The 15,711-nt window shown below is 44.4% G+C and overlaps 1 protein-coding gene across 7 annotated transcripts in view; it reads right to left on the reverse strand.

The window, feature by feature from the left end:
- POLR3G (RNA polymerase III subunit G) overlaps nt 1-15,711 on the reverse strand; it is a 126,973-nt gene that overhangs the window by 54,534 nt on the left and 56,728 nt on the right. For 2 of the 7 annotated variants that reach the window (XM_029573475.1, XM_029573425.1), the window contains exons 1-2: nt 14,321-14,431; nt 12,300-12,458 (exon numbers count right to left, since the gene is read on the reverse strand). In XM_029573475.1, coding sequence (XP_029429335.1) covers nt 12,300-12,419 — 120 coding nt within the window. In that variant the 5' untranslated portion in view covers nt 12,420-12,458; nt 14,321-14,431. The other 5 variants (XM_029573440.1, XM_029573456.1, XM_029573433.1 and 2 more) reach the window with 5 other exon arrangements.

Below are 15,711 nucleotides of genomic sequence, written 5' to 3' on the forward strand. Positions count from 1 at the left end.
TAGAAATGGACCCTGTCAACCAATTGTCCAGCTACAGAAACACACAGATACTCTGCCAACAAAGCTGTGCAGCTACAACTGCTAGACATTTTGTGACACTCTCAGGCTGCCAAGATGCCAAAAGAGAGTGCCTTATACTAGTAGCGTTTGTCCTTTACCACAAATCTGAGGAACTTCTGATGGGCGATGTGAATAGGAATGTATGCCTAAGCAATTTTGAGATCAAGGACACACATCCAATCATTCAGCATAAGTGAAAAGCAGAATTGTCTGGAGAGAGAGTTTATCTTGAAACTCTCCTGAACCAACAGTTTGTTTAATTTCTGAACATCCAAATCAGCTTCAATCCCTCTGACTTCTTGGGGAATAGGAAATACCAGTAATAGAATCCATAGTCACATTCCTGGGAAGGAACAAATTTGATTGCCTTCTGATGAAGAAGAGACTCCACTTTCAGCTGCAGTTGAGCACATTGAGAGGGGTCTGAGCTAAAGACTGATATCCATTGGGTTGAAGGAAGGTGAGAAAAGTGGAAGCAGTAGCCATATCCTACTATTTTCAGGACTTACTTGTCCTTGGTGATGTGGACCCACTCCAAAAAGGTCAGGTCGCAAGTACCTGGCAGATGCAGTAAAGTAAATCTAATACCTCTTACTCTTAGGGAGAGCAATAGCTTTCTTTAGTCTACCTGGCTGCCTGCTAATGTGTTATGAACATTTCCTCCAGGAACTTGTCCAAACCTCTTTTAAACCTTGCTATGCTAGTCGCCTTGATCATATCCTCTGTCAACAGATTCCACATCTTGAAAGTATGCTGAGTGAAAAAGTACTTTCTATGATTTGTTTTTATTCTGCTGGTTGTTAGTTTCATGGAGCCTCCCCTTGTTTTAGTATTATTTGAAAGGTAAATAACCATTCTTTATTTACCCAATCCATCCCACTCATGATTTTACAAGCTTCATGTTCTCTCTCAGCTGTCTTTTTTGCAAGCTGAAGAACTCTAGCTTGCATAGCTTCTCATTATAGGAGTGTAGTTCCATCCCCTTTATCAATTTTGTCTTCCTCCTCTGCACCTTTTCTAGTTCTGCTATATTTTTCTTCAGATGGGGTGACCAGAACTGTACACAATACTCAAGGTGCAGTCATACCATGGCTCAATAAAGATGCAATGATATTTTCTGTTTTATTCTTCATTCTTTTTTTCCCCCAAAAGTGTCCATGAGCCAAGACTCCTTCCCCGGGGCACTGAGGAATGAGTCTTCTGCCTCTTGGTTCTCTCCCAAGCAGATTTGGCCACTATAGACTGGTGTAGAAGCGGTCTAGCTCTGAATCTGGGAGCCTTCTGGATGAGGTAAATCATGTCCACCTTCTTGTTAATGGGAGCCACAGAGAAGGGGGTTCTCCCACATCCTCATCTGCACGCCCTGAAAGATTTCATGGAATGGGACTGCCACAACCTCCTTAGGTGGCTCCACAAACTGGAAGATGTCCAGCATCTTGGTCCTGGTTTTACCTTCTGTCTGCAAAGTAAAGGGAATGGGCTCTGCCATCCTCCAGACCCGTAAAGAAGAGGGAACTTCCTGCTCTCTAGGAGAGGAGTGCGGCAAGAGGGGAAACCCATCCACTCTCCTTCAGAGACATCCTTTGATCCAAAGCCATACCTCCACAAATACTCAGTCTGACAAATACTCAAAGTCTGACTTCCTATGGACTTTGGCGGTGCCCAGCCCTTAGCCAAGGCCTCAGAGAAGGGGGATGCTTGGCTGTTTTGGTTCAGACCCCAAGAACTCTGATGCACCAGAGAAGCTTCCTTCTCTGATGGGCTGGAGATCACCAACAGGGCAGCAAGCATGGATCCCAATCCTTTTCCAGGAATCAGCATCAATTCTGGCATCAGTGCCAGGTCACTGGGCAGTCGAAGGGACTTGAGCAGCAACTTAAAGATGGGCAGTGCTGGTCCTGGTGCCCTTTATACCAAGGCACTGAGGTCCTGTGGAGCCTATTCCAAGGCCTGCTGGATCTTCTTGTCCAACTGTTCCTCAAAAATAGCCAATGCCAACACTTGAGTGGAAAGCGGGAAGGGTGGCCACATCCTACTCAGAACTAAGTGGTATATTAGTGGTTGACACCAGGACCTGTGGAGGCTGTCATGAATCCCGGGATTGTTGAGAGGATGAGCTCTCCTTACTGTGGGATCCCTTTTTTTTTTTTTTTTTTTTATTTAGAGGGGGAATTCTCGGCAGGCTTCACTCGATCCCTGGCTTTGGAACTCCATGATGCCAGTGTTGAAGAGGTGTAACCCCCCTTGCCATTTTCATTTGGGAAGAGTCAGGTGATGGGTCTGTCTCTGGGTTCCCTAGCGGCACTGATGGTTTCCCCAATAACAATGATGCGTCCTCCATTGGTGCAGCTCCAAGATCCCTCAATGTTGATGCTGCTTGATGCGGGTGGATCAGATTTCCAGTGCCCGATGTACTTCTCCCTCAGTTCCATTTGAGACTGGCATCCTTTAGGGTTAAGATCATGCAATCATGACACTCCAGGACATCATGCAATGGCCCTAGGCAAAGGATGCATCTGTGACAGACATGAACCTGGCGTACAAGAGACATTGCAGGAACCCTCTAGACATGCTCTACTGAAAAACTAGAGAAGCAAAATCAAACTCGTTGGCAGCCACAATTGATGCCTGCCAGGAATAGATCACATGCTGACCCAACACCAGTGACAGAAACTTAAAAAAAAAACCACCAAAAAACCCTGCACAACAACCCTACCTAAGGAAATTATAGGGCTAGATGAAAAGAACTATACCATGGGGGCCCCCCAAGACAAATGATCCTGCTTCAAAACACTGCAGCAGAGGCCTATAGCAGGACAGTGAATCAAAACTGCAACCAAAGGCTCCACAGTAAAAGAGAGACTGAAGAGACCCTGCAAGGATGCGTGATATGTTAGCATGCGTGGGCATGCTTAGTGAAGCATTGTCACGTTCTAGAATCTCTGGAGTCAAATTTCTGTGCCAGGCTCCATTGAATGATGTCACCTTGCATGAGGACTGCCATTCTGCTTGTCTATGAAGAAAATAGAAATGACTTCCTGGAAAAGACTGACCAAGACCACAGCAAACAAAAAAAATACATACAAGGATAACAAAATGTAGAAAAAAAGCATTTTATTTTCATTTTAGTGATTGGAATACATAATGCAGTGATCTAGTATCTGTATTGCTTTGGAATAAACTGAATACTCTGCCTGCTGTAACGGCTTTTATTGGATCAATGTAGTATTACCCAAAAATGCTATAAATGTTCTGTCAAGACTTGATCTATTCCACTTACTCTGTAAGTTCTTTAGGAAAAGGATTTATTACACCCGAATCCTTAGCACCACTGTATAGCACTGCATATGTCCAATAGCACTATAAAAATAAGAATAATATATTTCTTGTGTTAAGTTATTGTATGTTCTATGTACAATTTTTTTTTATTGTTATATGGAGAGAAGTGGTGGAGGGTTCAATAATTTTGTGAAAACAAGGACTGCCTTACCTAGGAGTGCTTCACTGCACAGTTTTGAACTAAACTGTCTGGTTTTCAGTGGATTTATGCAGTGTTCAGTCAGAAGTACTAACTGGACTCTAAAAGCCCCATTCCTATAGCAGGTAACTCCTTTCCCCAACACAATTTCCTGTATACAGCTGAGTAAGGCACAAACTGTAGCTCATCAGCATGAGAGCTGGGGCCCCCCTCTCCCCATGCTGCGACTGGCAGCTGTAAGGAATGAGGATGGGACATCAAGCACACACTCCGTAACAGCTGTCCTATGGCCCTTCCCTTGCCTCCTCTCTCTGCTGCGATTGGAAACTGTAGGGAATTCAGTCTTCCACTCCCCGCCCCGCAGTAGCTCCCAACTGCTCTAACAGCTCTTCCTGCACATCTCATTCGAGGGGCTGATCATAATAATTGGGTGGGGGGTGGAGAGACTGTATGGCTTCCAGCACCCAAGCCTTAAGTACCTAGCAAAATCTCTGCCTGCAAATTCTCTTAAGTTTCTAGTGGCTACTATTTGCCATTTACAGTTAAATTATTATGATGTAGTTTACATATTTTATAGTGGAACTGCTTGTACCTCCCGAGGATGAGAAAAGAGTGAGATCTGTGCTAAGTCATCAGATATAGTGCTGCTGAAGCCTGTGACCCTATGTTGTTGGACCTCCCATCACCAAATCAACTCAGTGTGAACTTTCCAAGGATCTGCCAGGATCAGAGACAGAGATGTGCACCAACAATTGCAGAGTGAGTATAAATTCTCTGTTTTGCCAGATAGCCTGCAGGGATTTGAATTTAACTCTGTCTTAACTAAGGGGATTCTCCGACTCTGGGATCTGAGTTTAAAAAACACAAAAGGTAGTCTGAACCAATATTTCCCAACCAGTGAGCCACACAGAGTGGAAGAGGAGGCATACATGATTACACCTGTTCTCAGAAAGGAACTCCTACAGGTTTAAAAGCCACCACTGGTGATTCCTGTTGCTGTGAAGTGCTAAGGTCAGATCCCAGGTGCTGATCTCTTGATATAATTTGTCAACAATGCTTTGGAAAACCTTCCTTTTTGTGATACTCAACCAGCACTATAATTGCTGCTGTCCAAGACGCCGATGTTGACTTTTCGCCAATGCTGCATATAGTCCTGTTTTAGAACAGAGTTTTAGGGCTTGCTTCCAACATTGGTTCCCAGGCTTCCCATCAGATGATGATTCAGACAACCCAAAACTCTGTTCTAAAGCAGGACTATATTGCCCTGACGCAGCACTGGCAAAACATTGTCATCGTCGGCATCTTGGACAGCAGCTGTTATAGTGCTGGTTGAGTATCACAAAAAGGAAGGTTTTCCAAAGCATTGTTGACAAATTCTATCAAGAGATCATCACAATAAGATAAGTTTGAAAAGCAGTTTCTATCGGGCGATTACGTTGCTTATACCATAAGGCAGTGAATCTGGTTTTGTGTTTTAAGCTATGACCAATGAGAGATAAGGTACATAGCTATGTATAAACAGACAATACAGAAACCAGTCTAAGAAGAATTTTAATAAAATTAAAAAAATACAACTTTTTTTCAGAATTAAACAATAAAAAAAAGAGAGGTTTTTTTTTATGACACATGATTGCAACTACTGATTTCCATAAAATCTGATGGCACAAATTCAGTCGGTACCAGTGTTGAGGTCTTTTTCCTCTCTGATACAAAGTATTAATGTTAAAGATCAATAGTAAATAACCATTAGCAACTATTCATTGTTGCACCAGCTAGCTTTTTTTTTTTTACACATTTTTAATAAGATACTGGTGTTCCCTTTGTTTTGAGTTGATTATTCATTCTGTAATGATCTTGACCAACCTCCAATAAAAAAGAGAGAGGCAACCTCCTATCTCCTATTCATGGAAGTGGGTTGGCACACCTTCATTGGGAGGCTCGGGGTGGTCAACTTCCTGAGCCTGCTCCCTGTCTGGGCTGCCTGGGACAAAAGGACTGAGATCTACCCAAAAGTCGAGTCTTCTGAAAGGCTGTACCTCGGTAGGGCCAAAAAAGTCTGAACCCCCTAATATGACATCTCTAGCTGAAGGATCCCGGCACTTGTTTCTTATCTCTGGCAATCGAGGAGCTGGGGACTCACCCCACTTATTGCCATTTTCTGCAGCTCTCTCCCAAAGAAGATCAAACCTTTAAAGGACAACTTTTTAAGGTTAGACTTCAAGGTTGTATTGGCCGACCGATTTGTAGACTATAGCTGATGCCTAGCCACAAACTACCAAAGCCACCCCTTGGCCAAAGTGCAGACCAAATTGCAGCTTGCATCTGCCAAAAAAGCAGCTACTGGTTTCATCACTGCCCTGGAATTTACACCAGACTCACTGACCTCCTGAAAGAGCAGCAAACAAGAGCGAGCCACCAGGGAACAACAAGAAGCTATCTGCAAGGTCACTGCCATTGCCTCAAAAGCCTGCTTAAGGATAGCCTCAATTCTTTTATCTTGTGCATACTTCAAAAGTTACTCCCCCTTCAATGGGAATAGTCGCCCGCTTGGTAACGGCACAGATGAGGGCATCCACCTTCGGAAAATGCAATTGCTCTCTTGCAATCGGATCCAAGGGATATATAGTCCATCCAAGACTCCCTTTTTTAAATTTCATTCCAGGGCACCCCATTCAAGATCAATTAATTCTTGAATAGCCTCTATAATAAGAAAGAAACATAAGGCTTATGCAAGGAAACCAAAATGGGATTTTTCTTTGACTCAGTCATGGATTCAGCCCCAGGAACTCCCAGCATCTTCAATATCTGGGAAATGAGATCTGGTAACTCATCTCTATGAAAGAATTGCAACATAGTTCTATATGGTTCCAATCCCAGAGGAATCTCCAGGGAGTAAGGGTCGGTCTCAACATCCATGCCATCTGGCTTCCTATTGGGAAAACCGGTTCAGGCATACTCCGATGCTTACCCACAGCACCAGGCATGTTGGATTTCACTGTCTGTGACTGGATAAGATGGCCAGGGCCGAGGACTGTGCCTGAAGAAAAAAAATGCAGTCCTTGAAAAAATTCCAGCCAAAAAAAGGCTGAAGGATCCATGCCAAAGCCCGGGGGCAGGTGTCCTGTGCCCACTGAAACTATCTTCCTCTGCTGACAAACCAGATAGTGGAGCCCCCAAGATCGGGATACTCTTCTGGCAGCTCTTTCTTCATTTGTGTACCAGGCTGGGAAGAACCGGGCATAGTAAAATCATAGGGGGGCAATTCCCCAAGCCTCCAAACAGCGCCGGCACAAGTTAGAAGAAACACCAGGCTGAGATGCCCGAATATGACACGTCACATATAGGGCAAGGCACTTAGGTTTCTTCGCTATAGGCGCCATCAGATAAAGCGCGCAACACTGTGCTGAAATAAGCACCCAACTTGAGCTCTGACAGTATGCTCAGGGAAGGCATGTAAAAACAAGCACATGCATGCGAATGCATGTAAAATAGGTATGTGCACAAATGGGTGTCCTCGTAGGCACTCCTATGCACCCAACTAGGCGCCCAGCTATGCGCTCAACTAGGCAACCTAACGCACAACAGGCTGTACAGCCAGGTGCACAAGGCATCATCCGAAGGAATTGAAGAGGGCAGTATATGATGCACTAAAAGTGCATGAAGGCGCCACTGTGGCCTACCACTTGGCGAACCAGCTGAGTCTCAGAGTGGGGCCTAGCTGCAAGGGCTTTCTCAACACGCCAGGCTTCCCCGACTCTCAAACACCACTGGAGGCAGGAACGGCAAGTCAGATCGCTCACCCAGCATGGAGACCGGGGGGGAGGGGGGGGGCGGCGGAAGGAATCCACTGAACTCCCTTCTCATCTCAAAACATTTTTTTTTAACTTTACCTGAGTAAAGCCCATCCCAACTGAGTACAAGCATGGTTTCCGTTGCAGGGGCAGAGTATAAACCTTCACTGCCACATTTGGCTTCCTGCACCTGTTTGCCTTTCAGCTGGTTTTTTTTTGGGTTGTGTTTTTTTTTTTTTTAATAGCTGGTTCGCCACACACCAGCTAAAAAAGCCAGCTACTGGACCAAGGCACTCCTCTGAAGGACCATGGTAATCATGTCAGGAATTCTCAACTGAGAGAGGGAACCTTAAGGTATCACCACAATGAGCGGGGAAATTAATTCCTTCTTTTCTCCTAAACTTTAAAGCAATCCCCAGTAGGGAGATGCATGTCCACCATCTGCTGGAGACAGGCTGATGTCACTGCAGGGGTATATGTACTGTGATGTCAGCTTTGCTCTGTCTCCATCTGCTGGTAGAGGTGCATAACCCACTGGGTTCTGGATTCATCTGTCTAGATGCTAATAAAAATAAAAATATCCATCGCTGGTCCAGGCCTCTCCAAGAAATCCTGCCGGAGCCCAAAACTGCCACAGACCCCTCCAACCCCCTATTGAAAAACAAATTGCTGGGGCCTGGCTCTCTCTGACCACCCCCCCCCCCCGCTTCCCATCCTGAAATAGTTGCCATGACCAGGGACTGCCCCAGCTCCCACTTACCCCTTCTGTGAATTAATGAAAATGGCAGGAGAGATGTCCACTCACCTCCTGTCCTCAGATTTCCCTTTAAAAATAGTGCCAGTCAGCCCTGAGACTAGCACTATAGTGGTCTTAAAAATGGTGCCAGTTTTCAAGATCAGCTGATGACATTTTTGTTATACAACTGTACAAACATACAGCTGTACAACAAAATGGTGCTGGCTGGCCCTGAGACTGGTGCTAGATGTCACTGGTCTCAGGGCTAGCCTGTTCCATTTTCAAGTGACATACAAGGACAAGAGGCAAGTGGGGATCCCTCCTCCCCTTTCATTGGAAAGGATAAGTGGGAGCCAGGACAGTATCCAGCCCTGGCAACATTTTCAATGGGGTGCGGGAGGGTTTTGTAGGGGCCCAGAGAGGCCTTGTTTCTTTTTTTGGGGAGGGGGGATGGGTAAACATTAAATGAACTGAAACTCCACTGGCTCCCAACATCCTACCACACCATATTCAAATCTTGTTTCTGGATTTCAAAGTACTTAAGAGGCTGGCATCATTCTACCTCACAACCAACTCTCCTTGTACACACTTTCCCATCCATTGTATTCAGTGCCTTATTTTTGCCTGTTAGTACCAGCCCCCAAAGAAATATGCCTCTCCAACATGAGGAAGTACCTTTCGGGATCAGTTCACACTCTCTGGATCTCTCTACCTCTGAACATCAGCCTTGCACCTGACCTCCTCATCTTCAGAAAGAAAGTAAGAATCTGCTTATCTGTAAAAGACTTTTGCCCACTGCTGGATCCCTCATCTGCAGAACTGACTTCCTCAACTTAAATCTCACTCCACCCTACACTGTAATACACGCCACTATTTCACTTCCTAAATCTACTTCAACCTATTCCACTGTACTTTGTACTAGTTCTGCTCCATACTTACTACTTTCTTTCTATCCTCCATATAATTACTACTCCCTCCTATTTATTATAATCTGATATTTTACTACTGAGGTTCCCTTCACCTATCCCCAATTCTTACTGATTTGACATTATATTACTGATGTACTTTATGTCTATTTATATAAGCCTAGAAGTTATTCTATAGATAAATAAACAGATATAACAGCAGAAAAAGACAATTATGGCTTATCTAGTCAGCCAATCCACACTAAATATTCACTTTTAAAATCTCTACCACTTCTTCAAAGATCCCTGTTTATCTCCACCACCTCTACAGGGAAGCTGTTCCATGAATTCACTACCGTCTCTATAAATAAATACTTCCTTAGTTTACTCCTGAATCTACCCCATTTCACCCCTCATTCTAGAGTCTTCTTTTCCTTGAAAGAGGCCTGCCTCCTCTGCATGGAAAGCTTGGAGGTTATTTTAAATGTCTCTATCATATCTCCTCATGCCACCTTTCGTCTAGAATATATGTTTAGATCTTTAAGTCTGTCTCCATATGCTTTAGAACAAAGACCACTGACCATTTTTTTTAGCCACCCTCTGGACTGACTCCAATTGGTTTATATCCTTTAGAAGATGTGGCCCCCAGTATTATATACAGCGTTCCAAGTGAGGTCTCACCAGAGACTTATCAAGGGCACCTCCTTTTTCCTGCTGACCATTCCTCTCCCTGTGCACCTAAGCATCTTTCTGACTTTTGCTGTCACCTTATCTACCTATTTGGCCTCTCTGCTTTGCAATATCCACACTATACTGTAATATGCTGTATTGCTGATGTACTTTATGACAAATGTAGCCCTCTCTACATGTTGTAACATGCTCTGAACTTATCTGCTGGAAGAGCATGAGATAAATACACGATAAGGATGATAATGTGTCCCACACGCACCAGTATAACTTGCTTGGGTGAGTGGTCTGGACTGTGGAGGATACTCATGAAATGTGAAAACAGAGTGTTAGAAGGCCTCCTTTGAAGAAGGTGAAGTGATAGACAGTTGACACCATCAGCCAGAAAAGGTCTGCTGGAGCAGATGACACAGTATGTCATCCCAGTTCGGCAATCACACGTCCTCCAGAACCAATCAGAACAGCATACAAAGGTACCCTTTATGCATCTCCCTCCAAGTCCTCGCTTAGGAAACGCCGCCATTCTCCACCACCACAAGGTCCGCACAATGGAACGCTCTTCCCCCTGACCTTCGCCAAAAACCCTGCCAGCGGACGTTCAAGAAAAAGCTTAAGACGTAGCTTTTCAAACAAGCATTTCCCTAAAGAACTGATGTTTCTCACGGACACTATATGCTACATGACACTTTTCCTATCACAGTTATGAATGCTCATTACTCAATGGTTTTCTGATTATGTGCTGGCTTTAACCTCTTCTACCTTTGTTTCATGACTATCCTTTGTGGTTGATGTAACCCTCGTTCGAAATAACCCTGTTCGATGTAATTCTAACCTGGTTCTGTGTAAACCGATGTGATACGTCTTTTCATGAACATGGGTATAGAAAAAAGTTTAAATAAATAAATGTCCAAAATCAATTAAGAAGAATTAGAGAAACCCGCTGGAAAATCCCTAGTGCACAAGTAAACAAAGCATTTCCCAAAAAATAGTCACACCAAGGCCTTGATCTGCTACTAACCATCATTGGGGCCTCTACTATCACCTCCTCTTCCTAGCCACTTCCTCATCCCAGCTACAATGTTCCTTTTTCAGCTGCTAGCTGCTCTGGGTGCTCTTGCCTGCCCCACAATGCATGTCTCCTCCCACCTATTACCTGTCCTGTGCAGGATGATGGCCAGGGACCCCAATGTTTTCTATCAATGCTGTCAAAGGAAATGGACTTTTTTTTTTCTATTTTACTTTTTGTGACATTTTAAAATCCCTCTGCTCTCCTCTCTCCCCTGTGTCTCTCCTCCTGTCATGTTTTCACTCCTCTGCCCTGTGTGCAGGACCAAACGACTCTTGGCCAGCTTTTCTTCAGAATCCTCTGGAAATATAAGGGGTGGGAAGAGACTTAACAGATATATATATTGATGACTCTTCCTTCTGTTTTTCTGGCCAGCTTCACCACAAGTAGGCACCTCACTGACACAAACCATGCCATCTTAATTATTATTCCTGGATCAGAATCTCTGTCCCTCATCCTCCTTAACAATGGGAATATTTTTTTTTTGCTTTTTTCTATTAACAAGGTAAACTGTGTTCCCCCACATTACCCTCAATGTCAAGACTTAATTTCAGGTGTCATGCAATCTCCACAATAGTGCTGTTCATAGGAAGACACTAATTTCCAAATAATTAAGAAATGCTGCTAGTTTTGTAGAAACTGTATTTTAAGGGGAGCAGCATTGAGAGCAAGCATGGAAAAAACAAGCATTTTCTCGGGGGGGTTTTTGTGATGTGGAAAGGAAAACCACCACAAAATAAAAAGGATTGTAATGACTGTTTCAACTGCCAATGTTAAGCATGTAAATAAGGAATATATTAGTATTGCTGTTTTAAACTGGAAGAACTAATTATCAAAAGTAACTAACATTTTTAAAACTGCCAACTCCAATTCTTAGATATTTGAAATACTGATGCTGGGGTAAACATCCCATGAGTTAATTAGAGGCTGAGCAATAGTAAATGTCCTGGGTAAACCGAACAATGTGTCTTTCAGATGATTCAATTGCTATTCAAAATGATCAGATCACTTATTTTCCTTAAGATCTACAAATCATCCTTGAGATATGGTGGTACTTTTTTTTTTTTTTTTTTTTTTTTAAACAGTCCTACTTAGACACTCCCACAATCAAGAATCTAGCTATATATCTCTATCTACATAATTCATCTCCCTTCCCCTGTATCACTGCATCCCAACAGCTACAGCCCCTTCTGAGCCTAAGCATTTCCTCATATCTTTTCAGCCTGTAAACTGGCTGGGAGCTTGGGGGTGGCAGAACTCATTTCAGCAACTGTTCTCCTAATGATAAAAAAAAGCCAGAGCTGCAGCGTCCTTTTCTGTAATGGAGACATAATTTAACACCACCAGAACTCGATTTTCTTGCCTCCCAGCCCCACACATGGGAACCCGATTAAAACTAATAGCAAACACTCACAGCATCTCAAGGCAATAAAGGCAACGTGAAACGGTATTTTCCCCAAGAGTTGCTGGAGGTTTTCTTTTTGCGGTTTCTTATGAGCATGCAAGGAGGAAATGTGTATGATGCAAACATGCTTGGTTAGCCTGAAATCAGAAGAAGAAGCGTTCAGCTACTTACAGGAAAGAGTGGTGATGGCTGAAATGCCGACTCAGGCAGCGCATCGCCTCGGGAAAAGCCAATTTCCCCAATGTCAAAGGTGAAAGCAGCTCGGCCTCTTCCTTTACCCTTCGCTGACATTTCAAATTACTGCAGAGGTGGTGAATCTCATCACTTACACTTGAATAAAAAAAAAAAAGCAAGAAAATATATACATTAAATGAAGATCTGGAAAAAAAAAGGGCAAATCACTATGAAATCACACAGATCCTCACTCTCCAGCTCAAGAAAATAAATTGAACAAAGTAAAAAGCTTGGATGTTGAACCAGAACATCTACAGAAAAAAAAAGACAAGGGGCCATGGGACACAGGGTCATAAGCCCCAACTCTACCAATGCTTGTAGTTATGGTCCAGCCCACATCGAGGAAGCAGGCAGGGACAGATGCTAATGCACACTCAGTGACATCACTCCCCCAGGCAGAGGAGGCTAATGCACATTCAGTGACATCATTCCTCCATGTGGGACAGACACTAATGCTCACACAGTGACATCATTCCTCCAGGCAGGGACAGACACTAATGCTCACACAGTGACATCATTCCTCCAGGCTGGGACGGCAGCAAATGCGCACTCAGTGATATCATTCCTCCAGGCTGGGACGGCAGCAAATGCGCACTCAGTGATATCATTTCTCCAGGCAGGGACGGCAGCTAATGTGCACTTAATTAAATCTCCCGGCAGGGACAGACTAATTTACAGTCAGTGCCATCATTCCTCCATGTGAGTACAGACACTAATGTGCACTCAGTAACATCATTTCTCTAGGCAGGGATAGATGCTACTGCACACACAGTGACATCATTCCTCCAGGTGGGGACAGGCACTAATGACAGGCACTAATGTGAATATGAATACATTATAGACCCCGATCCCTTCTCCTGCTGTACATATGTTTCTTAATAGTTCTACTTTGCAGTTTAATCAGGCCTTTGTTTGTTTTCTGTAAATTCTTTAAATTCTTTTTTGTTATGTGTTTCAATGTAAGCTGCCCCCGAGGCAACAGTTATTTCCTTGTAAACCGGTGTGTATGTTTTTATACAGGAACCTCGATATATAAAAATTAAAAATAAATAGTAAATAAATAAATAAATAATGGTGCGTCCGTGACATCATTCCTCTGGGTAGAATTAGGCCTCAGGCTGATGTCACCTGGTGGTAGCATCAGAGCAGTATATCAAAACTAGTATCCCATAAGAACCAAGAGAAAAAGACCAATTTAAACTAAAATTCAACATAAATCAGTAACATGTGCCTGTACCGGGTGGAAGCAGGACCCAGAAAAAACTATATAAAAACATAAGACTTGCCATACTGCATCAGACCAAAAGGTCCATTAAATAGTGGCCAATCCAGGTCACAAGTACCTGGCAGGATCCCGGACAGTTAATAGAGTGCATGCTGCTTACCCCAGGGATAAGCAGTGAATTTCCCAAAAGACCATAATAGTTTATGGACTTTTGTTCCAGGAATTTGTCCAAATCTTTTTTACTCCTCAGTTATACTAAAAGCCAGCTAGCTCCCTGCGTCCCCCTTCCTTATGCCTTTCCTACCCTCTTCACTTGGGAAGCCCTTTCTTTTAGTAGTTTCTTCTTCTATTTTTTGACTTTTTGCTTTCCCTGTTTCCACCACCACCTCCTCAAGCAGGCAAACATTACCGTCTGCTGCTTCCTTCTCATCCTGCAGCCTTCTCCCAGGTGTGGGGCCTTTTGCTGTCTGGATTCCTGCTGCTCCAGGACAGAAAAGTAACAGGGTTTTTTTTTCCATTCTTTGCCCCACCTAGGCAGCTTTTCTGGGAGGCAGCAGGGATAGCTATGGGCCCCTTCTCATCTGGCAGAAGGGGGAGCAACAGTTGAGATGTTCTTACCCCTAGGAAAAGTTTGTAGGTTTTTCCTTACCAGCAGCTTCCCTCCTCTTCTTGTTCAGGTTATTGCTATCAGCCACTACTAAGCTACTCCAGCCCAACTCCTGTTGTTTCTTACCTCCCAAGCAAGCTCTGCTTATAGGACTTTCCTTTTGGCAGAACTTTTTTTTTTTTCTTGTGACTGCTTCTGTGCCTGACCTCACCTGTTTTTTCTCCACTTTTTAAGCCAGCTCTCTTTCTAAAAGAAGACTTTTACCTCTGGGTGTGTGAGTGGAGGATTTGTGAGTCTGACCCCACCTGGCTCTCCTTACCTCTTAAACAAGCCCTGTTGGTGGAAGTTTGTTTTTTCTGGCAGAAGGGTGGTTTTTTTGTTCCTGCCTGTGAATGTGTATTTGTTTGATCCCACCCATCCTTCCTGGCCACCACGTTTATTCCCCATCCCTCCCCACTGCACTGTTACCTGGCTGAAGTCTAAATCAAGGTTGGTAAGATTTTTTTTTCTCAACCTTTTTTGTGCTGCCTGTCTGTAATAAGACTGGACTAGCTTTTTCTTTGCTTTTTCACAACTTGTTCCCCCCCCCCCCCCACTCCCTGAATAAGCCAGGATTAACCTTTTTCATTTTTTCCAGCCCACACCCTCAGTGTGTGCCCTTCGGCGTATGTCCTATCTCAATAAATGGTGCATGGCGTTCCCGAATTTCAGTATGGGAATCCTTTAGATCCCCACTATCCATTTAAAGCTAAGATTAGCTGGGAGGTAGGAGTTTGCAGACCATCCCATGCAGGCACCTCCTGTGAGGTATAAAAGCAAGCAAAGCATGAGGAGCAATGTGGCAGTTTCAGTTGGCATTTTTGGTAGAGTTTTCAGGAAGCAGAAGAGTACTGTAGGCTAGGGATGTGCATTTGTTTTCAATGAATGTGCAATCCACAACAAATAGGTCCCTGTTCGTTTGATTTGTGGGTTCGTGAAACACATGGCGATCCCCCACGAATGAAACATACCATATTAGTTTCATTCTTTTGGTTCGCAGTGCTTTCTTAGCGGCCGTTTGAAATAGGAGAAGGCCATGTGGGAGTATCCATAGCAACAACCAGCCCTTTCCTGTGAGTCATAAGTGACCTCACAGCCCTGTCATAGAGCGGGCACGGGGAAAGGCGCTAGGTACCTGTAACTCGTGGAGGGACAGGTGCTCTGCTGGATGGCTCCGCATCCCGTGCGGCGGGGCGAGGAGAAAGGTGGTGCCTGCCTGCCGATTTCCCTGCCCTGTGGTCGTCGATCTGTCTGGGGCGCCAGGCGACCCACCCGCCCTCTTTCTCCCTTTCGGGGTAGCCGGTGTTCCCTCAGCTCCTGGCTCCCCAATGGGATGAGAAAAGGAGGAGGCGGGCTCGCTGGTTGAACACGCCATGCGTCCGGACATGCGCGGCGGTCGCCGGTGCGAGTTTGTCCCGGCGCCGTGGAAACATGAGGACGGCGGACTCCTTCTCTCATGCCCTGCGCTCACGAAGGGT

The sequence above is a fragment of the Rhinatrema bivittatum genome, chromosome 1, assembly GCF_901001135.1.
Source record: "Rhinatrema bivittatum chromosome 1, aRhiBiv1.1, whole genome shotgun sequence".
NCBI classification, from domain to species: Eukaryota; Metazoa; Chordata; class Amphibia; order Gymnophiona; family Rhinatrematidae; genus Rhinatrema; species Rhinatrema bivittatum.